The 15,329-nt window shown below is 45.9% G+C and overlaps 1 protein-coding gene across 2 annotated transcripts in view; it reads left to right on the plus strand.

Annotated features, from left to right (window-relative positions):
* The window catches only part of LOC135237676 (fer-1-like protein 4), a 42,248-nt gene that overhangs the window by 19,918 nt on the left and 7,001 nt on the right, over positions 1–15,329 (plus strand). The window contains exons 16-31 of one of the 2 annotated variants that reach the window (XM_064305017.1): positions 1,188–1,291; positions 1,467–1,575; positions 2,093–2,285; positions 2,618–2,738; positions 3,048–3,148; positions 3,898–3,985; positions 4,461–4,577; positions 5,476–5,628; positions 5,835–6,018; positions 6,758–6,882; positions 7,073–7,207; positions 7,638–7,811; positions 9,162–9,272; positions 9,623–9,784; positions 10,051–10,222; positions 12,710–12,819. In XM_064305017.1, coding sequence (XP_064161087.1) covers positions 1,188–1,291; positions 1,467–1,575; positions 2,093–2,285; positions 2,618–2,738; positions 3,048–3,148; positions 3,898–3,985; positions 4,461–4,577; positions 5,476–5,628; positions 5,835–6,018; positions 6,758–6,882; positions 7,073–7,207; positions 7,638–7,811; positions 9,162–9,272; positions 9,623–9,784; positions 10,051–10,222; positions 12,710–12,819 — 2,159 coding nt within the window. The remainder of the gene's footprint in view (positions 1–1,187; positions 1,292–1,466; positions 1,576–2,092; positions 2,286–2,617; positions 2,739–3,047; positions 3,149–3,897; positions 3,986–4,460; positions 4,578–5,475; positions 5,629–5,834; positions 6,019–6,757; positions 6,883–7,072; positions 7,208–7,637; positions 7,812–9,161; positions 9,273–9,622; positions 9,785–10,050; positions 10,223–12,709; positions 12,820–15,329) is intronic. The other variant, XM_064305018.1, reaches the window with a different exon arrangement.

The raw sequence follows: 15,329 nt of genomic DNA on the forward strand, positions 1-15,329 counted from the left end.
TAAAGCCCGCAGAGGCATTTCATCATAAATGATGCTATCATTTAGCTCATTTTATGCTTTGTGTACTTGACAATGGTGTTATATTATCATCTAAATTAATTATTTATAATGATTATTTACCTTTAGTTTGTTCATTTTATGAAACTATAGAAGTTATAGAAGCAAAATATAAAAAAATATCAAAATTGGCATATGGAACCAAAATCATTGTTTTTGACAGTGGTGCCTCCCCCTAAACTGCTTTAGAATGCTGGATTTTGTAGCGCATTGATTTTAGAACTCTTAAAAGGCCGAGGTGTTCCTTTACTGAGAAATAACTTGTTGCAAGGTAAAAATGAGAACACGACATGGATCTGTCTTTTTTCCCCCCGAATCTGAATAATAACTAGCAACTTCCGGTAGAAGAAATATGTTTTCATCGCATTATTCGTGCTTTCCCGAATACAGTATTCAGATTCGGATACATCCCTACTCCCCACATCAAAACGAAAAACGCTCCAGTGAAATGGCATGACATTGTTTCGTTATTTCTGTATTCTTTTCAAACTGGGTCATCATTATGTCGTCTAAGGCATTTTAAAGCAGGACCTTCAGTCTCAAGTTCTGTTTTGCGTTCTGTGTCCATGTTCTGTGTGTGTCTGTGTGTATGTGCGTGTGTGTGTGTGTGTGTGTGTGTGTGTGTGTATGTGTGTGTATGTGCATGTGTGCGTGTGTCTGTGTCTGTGTGCATGTGTGTGTCTGTGTGTATGTGTGTGTATGTACATGTGTGCATGTGTGTGTCTGTGTGTCTGTGTGTATGTGTGTATGTGCATGTGTGTGTGTGTATATGTATGTGTGTGTGTGTGTGTGTGTATGTGTGTGTGTGTATGTATGTGTGTCTATGTGTGCATGTGTGTGTGTATGTGTGTGTATGTACATGTGTGCGTGTGTGTGTCTGTGTGTCTGTGTGTATGTGTGTATGTGCATGTGTGTGTGTGTATATGTATGTGTGTGTGTGTGTGTGTATGTGTGTGTGTGTATGTATGTGTGTCTATGTGTGCATGTGTGTGTGTATGTGTGTGTGTGTGTGTATGTGCATGTGTGAGTGCGTGTGTGTGTCTATGTGTGCATGTGTGTGTGTGTGTGTGTGGTTTGTATGAATGTGTGTGTGTGTGTCTATGTGTGCATGTGTGTGTATGTGTGTACAGCAGAGCCGGGTCAAAGTGGGCCCAAGGAGGAGACGGAAGACGCGGGTTCGGAGGTTCCGGGTGCTGTGACTGTAGAGGTGGAGGAGGTTCACCCTCTCCCAGAGGTCAGCGCTACCACAGTTCTTCCCCCCTCCTCCTCCACTGAGCCTTTCAACCAAACTTTCTTATTCAATTCAATATAGTTTTATCATTAATTTACGCTGTCATTTTTGGCTCCTTGACAGACAGTGTAATTGGAATGGATCTCAAAGCTGGTTGTAATTCCATTCTCTGTTGCAGAATTTCTTGGGTCAGAAAGAGGAGTACTTGCTGTTCGCATCTCTGTTTGAAGTGACCATGATCGATCCATCCATTGGCTCAAAGCTGGTCACCTTTGAGTTGTCTATTGGTATGACTGATGTCTGCATGGAAATCTGTGTAAAATGTAAAATTGTGGAAATTTTGTTATTTTTTATGCATAGTCTCTGGCAGTAGCATATTTACTAAATCAACAGTGAATGCTGCAAGTACCAAACTGATGAATTGTAATTTTAATTTATGCATTCTTTGACATGCATTCCTTTGCATGCAAGCTTGTATGTATGTGTGCCTGTATGTGAGTTCATGCATGTATCTATGTGTATGCATATGTATGTACATGTGTACAGTATATGTGCATGTGTATCTACATGTGGGTATTTGTGTATGTGTATGTATATGCACATGCATGTGTATGTGTGCATGTTTATGTATATACGTGTGTATGTCTGCATTTTGTATGTATGTGCATATGTATGTACATGTTTGTATGTGTGCATGTGTATGTATATGTGCATGTGTCTGTACATGTTTATGTGCGCATATGTGTATGTGTATTTATGTGCGTATGTATGTGTACATGTGTATCTACATGTGTGTGTGGACAGGGAACTATGGGAAGGCAGCAGATGTCGTAGTGAAACCAAAGAAGGGCGGGGCCAAGGAGGAGAGGGCAGAAGAGAGGCAGTCGCTGTTGGAAGCATCAGATGACGAGCTGGAGAGAGAAGAGCTTCCTGTGGTGGGATCGCGGAACAAGTCCGTGACCACGCCCAGAAGGCCACAAGCCACAGAGTACGACAGGTAACACAGCTGATCCACACCTGCATACCTGCGTCCGTGCACGTGATGGAAGCATTCAGGTCTTTTAAGAGATGTTGTACAGAGCTATCTTGAACTTCCTAACACCAGTGTATGATATGTAAGTAAAAACATCTGAGGAACCAATACCTATCTTACTGCCCATGTGTGAGCCACGGACCATCAAGTCTATAACAGTGGTAGTCACAAGAGAATATCATTTCAAATTTAGATGCGTTTAGTATATTTGAATGCTTGTAGGCTTTGGGCCTTGTGTGGGAATTCCAGCATGGCAATTAACAATTAATCCTACTATCTGATATATTGCCTGACAGAGCCTTTAGCTGCATATCCATGTTGCGGGACAAGCCTTGTCTCTATGTGTGGAACTACTTTGAGGACCACAACTTCCGCCTCTATAACACCAATTGGCTCTCCAAGATGGCTGACCGACTGGTAGGTGGAATCTGAGTTCACAGCTCTCCAACTTTGTCACTGTTCTGTCCTCTATCCTCAGTCTCCATTATAAACCTCCTTCTCCGCAAAGGAAAGGTTAGAGGACAAAGCTGACCAAGTAGCTTCTAGCTTTGTGAAGTACTTTTCAGCTGTAGTGTGCGCATTCTGATGTTCTATCAGGAGTATGGAATTGTAGGATTGATGTGCTGCTGCTTCTCTCAGGAGTATGGAATTGTGGGATTGATGTGCTGCTGCTTCTCTCAGGAGTATGGAATTGTAGGATTGATGTGTGTCGATTTCATATCTCAGGAATATGGGATTGATGAGGTGGAGAAGTTACTGAAGAGGCCCAGGAGCCTGGCTAAGGAGAGGCTGGTGGAGGTGCTCTTGGAGTTTGTAGCCAGCTGCAAGTGAGTAACGGCAGCATTTCACTTCGGAAATGGCTGGAAACAGCCGCAAACAGACAAACAGCCAAGCTAAAGATTATCTTAATGCATTTCCGTTTCCAGCTGATTCCACCTACATCTCGCTCATTGGGCTCTTGTGTTTTCAAAAAAAACTCAATTTTTGTTTATTAGCTCTGCATACATATGACTTAATGCCTTTTCAATATTAAATGTGATCTTTTCACCTACATTTTAAGGGCTTTTAAATGCATTTTTGGTGTAGCTGCCTGTTATAGAATGCATACGTAAATCATTCTCCCGCTCTCAGATAAAATGGAATCATTCTTATTAGCGTAGTACTCGTTGGGGATTTGAAGATAAATACATTCTGAGTGTCTAACTCCAAAGAGTGAAAAAAACTGCGCGAATACAGAAACAAGTTATGGGAATGCTACATTGTTTACAGAGCAGTGATTCGTGTGTGGGGAAAAAAGAATGTTAGACTGAAATATGTCAATTTTGAAACAACACTGTCATGGGAAAAATGTATGAAAAACAATGCAGTAGTTCTGGTTTATCTCCATATAGATTTTAATGAGAATGAGTCATTGAAAATAATCATTTTAGACTGAAAACAAAAACGATAAATCGATACCATATGGAATGTACTCCTTGTAAAAATAATTGTAAGTAAATGAACACGTAGCAGTTGTTTCTTGGTTTTCAACATTCAGTTAAGCTGAATTTTTTGTCTGTTTCTGTCCGTCCTGAAGGCAGTATAGCTCTAATATAGATAAGAAGACGGTGACGCGACTCAACAACCTAGACAAATCCCGGATGGTATTTTCTAAGAAGAACATTGTGAGTGGGTCTGGTTCATTTTGTTTTCTGCATGTTACATTTTCATGGTTCATAGCTTCATGTATAATTCTTTAGCCAAGCTACAAATGCCATATGAAATGTTCATGAATGTACATATTACAGGTAGCTTCCCTCTTCATCATCTAATATGTATTAAATATATATATACCATATATATATACATACCTACTGTCATGATCTTGGCTTTCCCCAGTGTTATGGACACTCTTAAGGTGGTATTGTGCTATAAGTCAATAAATTTTAGGTACAATGTTCAGTTGGATGCCAAGCTTTGGTAAAATAGCCCTATACGGCCTGTAATACAGACCTCTTGTCAAAGATTTATTGCCACATGTTAATTGAACTTTACCATAAAACCTTTGTAAAAATCAAACCTAATTAATTTTCAGCTCCAGTCATGTATACACTTTGAAAGATGGTAAACTATGTGAACACTGGCCCGCTCTGCCTGTAGATCATTTTGGCCAAACAAGCCCTTCGCGCCAGGCGAAGGATCACAAGGCGCTGCACCAAGGAGAAGCTCGCAGACACAAAGAAAATCCTGAAGAGAGTCAGATTCCTGGCCAAGGAGGTGCTCTGACCTGCTACTCACTCATCTGCTCCTCATTCTCTCAGTCTGACTGCTCCTCCTTCATCTGCTCCCCATTCTCTCAGTCTCACTGCTCCTCCTTCATCTGCTCCTCATTCTCTCAGTCTCACTGCTCCTCCTTCATCTGCTCCCCATTCTCTCAGTCTCACTGCTCCTACTTCATCTGCTCCTCATTCTCTCAGTCTCACTGCTCCTCCTTCATCTGCTCCTCATTCTCTCAGTCTCACTGCTCCTCCTTCATCTGCTCCCCATTCTCTCAGTCTCACTGCTCCTCCTTCATCTGCTCCCCATTCTCTCAGTCTCACTGCTCCTCCTTCATCTGCTCCTCATTCTCTCAGTCTCACTGCTCCTCCTTCATCTGCTCCCCATTCTCTCAGTCTCACTGCTCCTCCTTCATCTGCTCCTCATTCTCTCAGTCTCACTGTTTCTCCTTCATCTGTTCTCCATTCTCTCAGTCTCACTGCTCCTCCTTCATCTGCTCCCCATTCTCTCAGTCTCACTGCTCCTCCTTCATCTGCTCCTCATTCTCTGTCTCACTGTTCCTCCTTCATCTGTTCCCCATTCTCTCAGTCTCACTGCTCCTCAATCATCTGCTCCTCACTCTCACAGTCTCACCTACTGCTCATTCATGTGTTCATCACTCTCACAGTCTCACCTACTGCTCATTCATGTGTTCATCACTCTCACAGTCTCAGCTGCTCCTCTTTCACACACCTGCTCCTCATCCCCACATTCTCACCTGTTAGAACAAGATGATTAAGCTTTTCAGATTGGTACCACTGAGGGAAGTGTAGGAAGTGACGGGTGGTCTTGCACTACACATGCAGTCCAGCTCTCTCTATGGGCGCTCTCTCTGACTGTGCTGCGTGCTCTTGTGCAGCCCCAGAGCACCCTGCCGGACGTCTTCCTGTGGATGATGAGCGGGGCCAAGCGCATAGCTTACGCCAGGATTCCCGCGCACTCCATCATCTTCTCCCTAGTGGAGGAGGAGAAGGGCAGAGACTGCGGGAAGCTCACCACCATCTACATGAAGGTACCAGTCCGCCACAGGTGCAAAACCTGGTAGCAAACGCGAAACCAATTACACAACAAATGATTGGTCTTGGCATTTGTTTTGCACCAATCATTGGTCATATTATTAGTGCGCTAAAAGATTTTGCTAAGAACCTAAAATGTAGTTCTTCATTGCATAGTTGTATTGGGCAGTATAGAAATACAGGATATCCTGCTTCTCTCCAGACCCCGGGTGGACCCCTGGGAGAGATCTTTGCCAAGCTGGAGGTATACCTGTGGCTCGGCATCACCAAGTACGCCAAGAACAGTGTAAACAGCCTGCCGGAGGAGTTCAAGCCACTGTATGAAGAGGCCACAGCCAACACCCCCATACCCATAAACATGCCCCCCTCCAAGCTGTCCTGTGAGGGTAAGAGCAGCCAGTACTGCCCCATGGGCCTGACACAGATACGCCCTGCTACAGTCAGACCCCTCACCAACTCATACCCCTCATCCACTCATACCCCTCAGTCACTCATACCCCTCACCCACTCATACCCTGCACCAACTCATACCCCTCATCCACTCATACCCCTCAGTCACTTATACCCCTCACTCACTCATACCCCTCATCCACTCATACCCCTCAGTCACTCATACCCCTCAGTCATTCATACCCCTCACCCACTCATACCCCTCACCCACTCATATCCCTCATCCACTCATACCCCTCAATCACTCATACCTTTCACCCATTCATACCCCTCACTCACTCATACCCCTCACCATCTCATACCCTGCACCAACTCATACCCCTCATCCACTCATACCCCTCACCCACTCATACCCCTCAGTCACTCATACCCTCATCCACTCATACCCTCATCCACTCATACCCCTCAGCCACTCATACCCCTCAATCACTCATACCCCTCAGTCACTCATACCCCTCAGTCACTCATACCCCTCACTCACTCATACCTGTCACCCATTCATACCCCTCAGTCACTCATACCCCTTACCAACTCATACACCTCATCCACACATTTAATGTCAGCCAATGCTCTAGGTCCTTCATTGGCTTACAGCACTGTAGAAACCTTGCAAAGAACTGTTGCTTGTGGTTTTCGATGTACCTTTCCGTAGCAGTCATGTTTCTGCCTTTGTAGACAGCCGGTACTTCCAGCTGCGGGCTCACATCTACCAGGCCCGGGGCATCATGGCTGCCGACGACAACGGCCTCTCTGACCCTTTCACCAGGGTGGTGTTCTCCACGCAGTGTCAAACAACCCGGGTGAGTCTGGCGCGTACAGGGTGCCACAGTCCACTGTGATAGACCTGCACTACTGACACACTGACATACAGAGTCACTGACACACTGCACTCCTGCTGAATGTTACTGAGGTCTCTGCTACATTCGGTTTCATTGAGTCTCTTGCTACTTGCAGATTCATTGATTTGTCCGCTGTTCTCTGTGGGTGCAGATCATAGAGGAGACTCTCTCTCCAACATGGACTCAGCTGCTGCTGTTCCATCAGATCCTCATAGAGGGCAGTAAGGAGGACCTGCGGAACGACCCACCCATCATCATCATCGACATGTATGACTACGACAAAATCGTAAGACTCACATCTCCCCACATTCTGCCTCAATTCACTGTTTAATCTCAGTTTCAGTTTCTGTGTTTGTGTCTGTGTGACCCTGTGCTGTGTAATCTGTGTTTGTCTCTGTGTGACCCTGTGTTTGTCTCTGTGTAAACCCTGTGCTCTATAATCTCTGTCTCTGTGTAACCCTGTGCTGTATAACCTGTGTTTCTCTCTGTGTAACCCTGTGCTCTATAATCTCTGTCTCTGTGTAACCCTGTGCTGTATAAACTGTGTTGCTCTCTGTGTAAACCTTGTGCTGTATAATCTCTGTTTCTGTGTAACCCTGTGCTGTATAACCTGTTTTTCTCTCTGTGTAACCCTGTGCTCTATAATCTCTGTCTCTGTGTAACCCTGTGCTGTATAAGCTGTGTTTGTCTCTGTGTAAACCCTGTGCTGTGTTCAGGGCAGTCCGATGGCGTTGGGTCGTGCGTTCGCTGAGCCGGAGCTGAAGTTCGTGGAGGAGGCGTACAAGAAGCCGGCGCTGCAGTTCTTTGACATCCGCAGAGGGAAGACTCCCGCAGGGGAGCTGCTGGGTGCGTTTGAGCTGTTAGAGCTCGACTACAGAGGCTACGGAGAGGTACAGACCCCACAGACACCCTCATATCACACACACCTCTCCAGAGACACAGACCCCACAGACACCCTCATATCACACGCACCTCTCCAAACACACAGGACCCCACAGACACCCTCATATCACACACACCTCTCCAAACACACAGGACCCCACAGACACCCTCACATCACACGCACCTCTCCAGAGACACAGGACCCCACAGACACCCTCATATCACACACACCTCTCCAGAGACACAGACCCCCACAGACACCCTCATATCACACACACCTCTCCAGAGACACAGACCCCACAGACACCCTCATATCACACACACCTCTCCAGAGACACAGACCCCACAGACACCCTCATATCACACACACCTCTCCAAACACACAGGACCCCACACAGACCCTCATATCATACACATAACGCCAAACACACAGGACCCCATACAGACCCTCATATCATACACATAACGCCAAACACACATGACCCCACACAGACCCTCATATCACACACACCTCTCCAAACACACAGGACCGCACACAGACCCTCATATCATACACATAACGCCAAACACACACGACCCCACACAGACCCTCATATCATACACATAACGCCAAACACACATGACCCCACACAGACCCTCATATCACACACACCTCTCCAAACACACAGGACCGCACACAGACCCTCATATCATACACATAACGCCAAACACACACGACCCCACAGACACCCTCATATCATACACATAACGCCAAACACACAGGACCCCACACAGACCCTCATATCACACACACCTCTCCAAACACACAGGACCCCACAGACACCCTCATATCACACACACCTCTCCAAACACACAGGACCCCATACAGACCCTCATATCATACACATAACGCCAAACACACACGACCCCACACAGACCCTCATACTGCACACACCTCTCCACAACATCACAAATACAGGACCCCACACAAATCCTCACACATGCCTCCCAAAACTACACCCTGTCAAAACAAACAGAAGTGCACATACGGCTTCATACCTCTTTATATTACAGGCATTTTGCAGACGCTCTTATCCAGAGCAACTTAGACAACTTTTACTTAGCATTTTCATTGCATCCATTTATACAGCTGGTCTGGATATGTATTGAAGCCAGCTCCTCCACTATACTACACTGCTGCCCCATACCACACACTGCACTATAATTAGCTCCAAGACAACTCACAGTACCAATCACAAAGACGGGTGATATGTACAATACAGTGGCAGTGATGTGAGAGCTGGGATTGGATCTTTAATGGGGGTGGGTGCCAAACCGCACGCTAGGAAATTTACATGTGACCCCTGTGGCCCCTACAGCCTTCTCTCCCGGCAGATGTGGACCCACGAGAGCCCCTGTTCCTGCCGGAGGAGAGGTACTATGTTATCCCCCCGGGGGTGCGGCCTGTGCTGAGGAAATTCCGAATTGAGGTGAATGGGAATTGCGAGAACTTTTTGGAAAAAATCAGAGGGTTTACCTGGGATATGAGTTATATGTTCTACTATATGGGATATGTGGGATTTGACCACATGCTTTGTTACATACAGGACAAAAACATGCTAGCAGTGATTAAATATGCGGTGTAGATTTGAACCTAGTTTGTCAGTATGTGCTGTGGGTGTGGCTGTGTAAATGTTCTAAATCATTCCCTATGCCCTGCGTAGTGTACTTCTCTAGACAGAATCTTGTGCCCTAATCTCCCACAGAGGGTCAGTTGGAAGCTCAGTGACTGAGTGTGTGAATACTGCAGTATTGTACTCTAAGGCCCTGTGATGTGTAGGTTCTGTACTGGGGTGTGCGGGACCTGAAGCGGGTGAACCTGTTTGAGGTGGAGAAGCCACAGGTGAGGATGGAATGTGCTGGACAGATGATCGAGTCGGAGGAAATCGAAAGCTACCGGCTCAACCCTAATTTCAAGGAGATGGTCAAGCACTTTGACGTGGTGAGTCTGCGTGGTGGGGTTGAAAGGGGCCAGTGTGTCACGGGCAGCCATTTTATGTACAGTGATTGATCTGTGTTAAGTCCTTTTTCTTCTCATTCTATGTTGGCACTAAGGGACAAGAAACACGCACAAAATGTTTGGAGGCAGAAGGGTTGCCAGTTTGTTTCTATGATGATTTTGTGAATCCCTCTTCAATAGATGAAAGTGATATGACCAGTGTACATTGCTAACCTGCCTCCCCCTGCCCACGCCCTCCCCTGAATCAGGAGCTGCCGGAACTCGTGTACCTCCACCCTCCGCTAACCATCTTCGTGATGGAGCAGCGAGCCTTCGGCCGCCTGGTGCTCGTGGGAACGCACGTGGTGCAGAGCCTCATGCACTTTGCCCCCAAAAGCCTGGACGAGTGGAAAGAGGAAGGAGAGGAGCCAGAGCCCCAGGGTGAGGAACACCATACGCCTCTCTGCCCATCCACACTCCCTCTGCGAGCACTAAAAAGACATGAGATTCTCAGCATTTTTTTCTCTGTGGTAGAGCGTCTCCATTCTAGCTGGTGCAGCTGCTGGGCTTCACCAGCAGAGGGTGACAGTGAGCTGTGCTGCCTGTATGAATGCAAACTCATGGCTGATTTCATACAGTGCAGATACAAAATCCATGTTTCTCAGCACATCCTCCTGGGAGCCATTAGGATTTCAGTGGACTTGCTCTTCTCACCCATTTATATTATATTTATTTACAATTCCCCTTGTAGAGAATAATTGGACATTCTGAAATTTAATATTTATTCCTAATGTATTTATTCTTAATACATTTATTCCATCAAATTGCATAACAAGCCATCTCGCCAATAAGAAAACCATGTGGAAATAAGCCTTTTACTTTATTGTTATTACTTGATCATTTTTAGTACATGCACCAGTTATCTGTTTATTGTGTCGTCTTAAATGGTCAAATAAACAAACACAGGTGCCTTTATACAGAGGGCATTAAAGCGAACACTAGTGCAAAGAAAATTAAAAAATATACAGTCTTAATACAAATTGCAGTTTACCAAGCACATGTGCTGTTATAATTCACAAATGCTGACCTATTACCTGTAGTACTACATAAATAAAAAACAAAGCAATCCAAATAAATCATGGATTATGTTACAGAGACATTTTATGATGTATTCCGTTTAGTTATGAAAATAAAAAATGTGCAGAATGCATTTCACAACCGGAGAGAAGAAGTCAATAACAGCAGATACAGTTCTCCGCTTGGCTTTCGCGATTTGAATTGATCGAATGACGTGGCTTTGCTCCCGGCTGAGTGTTTATCGGAGAACGAAACGTGTGCCTTTGAAATGCACCGGACACCGTATAGATATAGTGTGCAGGTCAGCGAGGTGCCTGGAGCCAGTCAGACTCTTGGCACTTTGATGGTGCCGTCCACGCCTCATTATCCGCCGCGGTCAATGAGCCCAGAAGCCCCTGATTGCCTCGTCTGTGTCGCCGTGTTGTGCCGCTTGTTTTGGGCTCGGCGCGAGCTTCAGTGCCCCGTCGGCGCTCAATAAAGATGCAGCTCCATCCACTCACGAGGCCCTAATGCCGCCATTATGTGCTGTTATATCTTTATCTCTGAACTTCTCTGTTCTTAGCCACGTTACTCAAGATATTTCACCTCCCGTTGTCACACTTTTGAGGAAGTTCTGTTTAAAAAAAAAAAAAGTATTGCTATTTAAAGAATGCCAGAGTGTCACATGTACAGTAGTGCTCAGTGCCGACTGACACGTTATCAGAGCCTCAAAGAATGCTGGGAAAATAAGACTGTCTGGTACAAGGGGTGCTTTTGTGTAATGCGCAGCTGACATGTGGATCGTCCAGTTAAAGGCACTCCAGTGCATGGATGGGCCCCATTACATTACATTACATTACATTACAGGCATTTAGCAGACGCTCTTATCCAGAGCGACGTACAACAAGCGCAACAGTTCAAGGTGCAGAGGTGCAAAAGAAACACACTAGAGTGAAGTAAAGATCGTAGTGCCAGAAGTGACCACATAGATCAGGACTCCAACCCTGTAGGGTAACCTGTTCAGCAAACAAACAATCCTGCCTAGTACAAACTAGTACTGAAATCACATTTGCCTAATCAGAATCAGACAAAAACAATCCTGCAAAATAAAAACTAAATGGTTTTTAGTTGGAATCGAATCCTAACTGTGCTGACTATAGCCAGTAGCCCTATAGGGCGATGCACAATTGGCGGTACATCAGCACCACCCAGGGTAAGAGAGGGTCTAGCTGACCAGGATCTGCGTCTCATTGCTCTCTAGCACCCCCTGCTGGTCGGTCAGGCACCTGTAGTCTGTTTGGTAAAGCTGCACACTTACTGAGTGCTTGCCTATGCTCTTCTGCATCAGCTGTGGAGACTGCAGCACGAGCACGGCTGAATACGATTGGCCGGCCCAGATGAGAGAGAAAACAAGGGCAGAACAATGGCTCTAAAGACTGGTGTGCTACCCCAATCATGCAATGATAGATTCCATTACATCAGCCGAAGATTTGTAGTAAAGATCCGTCTCCTATAGGTTACACAGTGAAGAAGAGTGTGTGCTTTGGATTTGCTGTGATTGATCCAATATTGTATTTCTGTTATGTCCATTCTACTGCTACTTTACTCCAGGCTGGCCAGTGGAGGATAGGCTTCCCTTCTATAACCAGGTTCCTCCTGATATTTCTTCCCATTGTGGAATTTTTTCTCGCCTCGGTTTGAGGGTTTTCACTGGGGACTTTTTTTTTTTTGCCTCATGTGCTTGCTATCTGGGGGTTCTTGCTCTGTTTTTGCTCTTTGCTGCCACTCAGTAAAGCATCTTTGTGACAGTGTTCTGTAAGAAGCGCTATACAAATAAATTCGATTTGACTTGGTTTGATTTTCTGGTTTCAGATGAAAAACCTAAGAAAACTACGGCTCTGAACACTGTGGTGAGCATGGACCTGAGAGGCCTGCCCCTCAAAGACACCAAGATCCCCATCAACCCCCTCAACCTGGTCACTGTGAGTACTGCGACCATAACCTACACGCTACATCAACCTGGTCACTGAGTACTGCAACCATAACCTACACACTACATCAAACTGGTCACTGAGTACTGCAACCATAACCTACACACTACATCAACCTGGTCACTGAGTACTGCAACCATAACCTACACACTACATCAACCTGGTCACTGTGTGACCATAACCTACACACTACATCAGCCTGGTCACTGTGAGTACTGCAACCATAACCTACACACTACATCAACCTGGTCACTGTGCGTACTGCGACCATAACCTACACACTACATCAACCTGGTCACTGAGTACTGCGACCATAACCTACACACTACATCAACCTGGTCACTGTGCGACCATAACCTACACCCTACATCAGCCTGGTTACTGTGAGTACTGCGACCATAACCTACACACTACATCAACCTGGTCACTGTCCATACTGCAACCATAACCTACACACTACATCAACCTGGTCACTGTCAGTACTGCAACCATAACCTACACACTACATCAACCTGGTCACTGTGAGTACTGCGACCATAACCTACACACTACATCAACCTGGTCACTGTCCATACTGCAACCATAACCTACACACTACATCAACCTGGTCACTGTCCGTACTGAAACCATAACCTACACACTACATCAACCTGGTCACTGTGAGTACTGCAACCATAACCTACACACTACATCAACCTGGTCACTGTCCGTACTGTGACCATAACCTACACACTACATCAACCTGGTCACTGTCCGTACTGTGACCATAACCTACACACTACATCAACCTGGTCACTGTCCGTACTGTGACCATAACCTACACACTACATCAGCCTGGTCACTGAGTACTGCAACCATAACCTACTCTACACACTACATCAACCTGGTCACAGTGAGTACTGAGACCATAACCTACACACTACATAAACCTGGTCACTGTCCGTACTGTGACCATAACCTACACACTACATCAACCTGGACACTGTCCGTACTGTGACCATAACCTACACACTACATCAGCCTGGTCACTGTCCGTACTGTGACCATAACCTACACACTACATCAACCTGGTCACTGTGAGTACTGCGACCATAACCTACACACTACATCAGCCTGGTCACTGTCCGTACTGTGACCATAACCTACACACTACATCAACCTGGTCACTGTCCGTACTGTGACCATAACCTACACACTACATCAGCCTGGTCACTGTGCGTACTGCGACCATAACCTACACACTACATCAGCCTGGTCACTGTCCGTACTGTGACCATAACCTACACACTACATCAACCTGGTCACTGTGCGTACTGCGACCATAACCTACACACTACATCAACCTGGTCACTGTCCGTACTGTGACCATAAACTACACACTACATCAACCTGGTCACTGTGCGTACTGCGACCATAACCTACACACTACATAAACCTGGTTTCTATCATTTCCACATATGCAGTCTATGTGCTGTTTTAAACTGGTCACTGTGAGCTCTGTGAGCTGTGTTGCCGGCATTACCGGTCTATAGATCTCCAGATTGACGTCTCTGTGTGCACCTGCCTCAGCTGGGCAGGGTCCGGTGCTGTACAGCAACCGCAGCTCAACTCAAAGTGTGTCTGCACTCCCCTGTACTGATGGAGACTAGCATACTGACATTGCAGTTTAGGAGAAAAATATTTGAGGCTGAACATTGTTTTAAAAAATACGCTGCTTTGGCACAAACTGTGCGTGTGGGTTCCATGAAAAAAGGACTTGCATCGCTGTCTGAATCTCTCTACAAGGTGTGAAAGCGTTTTCATTCTGTTTGTTTGAGTCAAGCTTTCGCCATCTTGACCTCTATTATATTATTTTTCCTAGGCCCTTCAGTATCGTGCAGTTATGCATTGTTCTGTGTGTGCGTGCGTGTGTGTGTGTTTGTGTCCGAATGTGTTCATGTGTGTGCGTGTCCGCACGCGTTTGTGTGTGTGCGCGTGTTTGTGTGAATCCTACCCAAGAGAGATAATCACGCATCATGAATTATTCATTGTTTTCCGATTACACACACCTCCAGCCTCCTCCCTGAAGGAATCAAATGCCAGGACTGGAGACCTCTGCTTCCGTTTTCGGCTGAAAACGTGGCTGCCGCTTCCCTCTGCCTTGTTGCACATTTAATCTGCATTCCCTGGCCCCGTCGCTTTGAATGTTTCTCTGACTTTTAATGAGCCATTTGTGGAGACAGCTGTGCATATTACAGCCCCATTTGCGTTGGCTCTGTCTCCCGTTTGATTTCATTTCTTCAGCAGATGAATCCTTAAATGGTAAAGCTTATACCGTAGGGGAATGTGTGTGGGAGATAGGGCCCGATTTCATTATACAGCTGGTAGCCCAAAAGGTGGAAACACCAATATAAAGCCACTTAGCAGGCGTCGGACCACCGCGTCCTGCCAGAACAAGCTGGTATCTGCCGCGGCGTAGAGTCTACCAGCTCCTGGAGGGATGTGGCGCCATTCTTCCGTGA

The sequence above is a fragment of the Anguilla rostrata genome, chromosome 13 (genome assembly GCF_018555375.3).
Source record: "Anguilla rostrata isolate EN2019 chromosome 13, ASM1855537v3, whole genome shotgun sequence".
Lineage (NCBI taxonomy): Eukaryota > Metazoa > Chordata > Actinopteri > Anguilliformes > Anguillidae > Anguilla > Anguilla rostrata.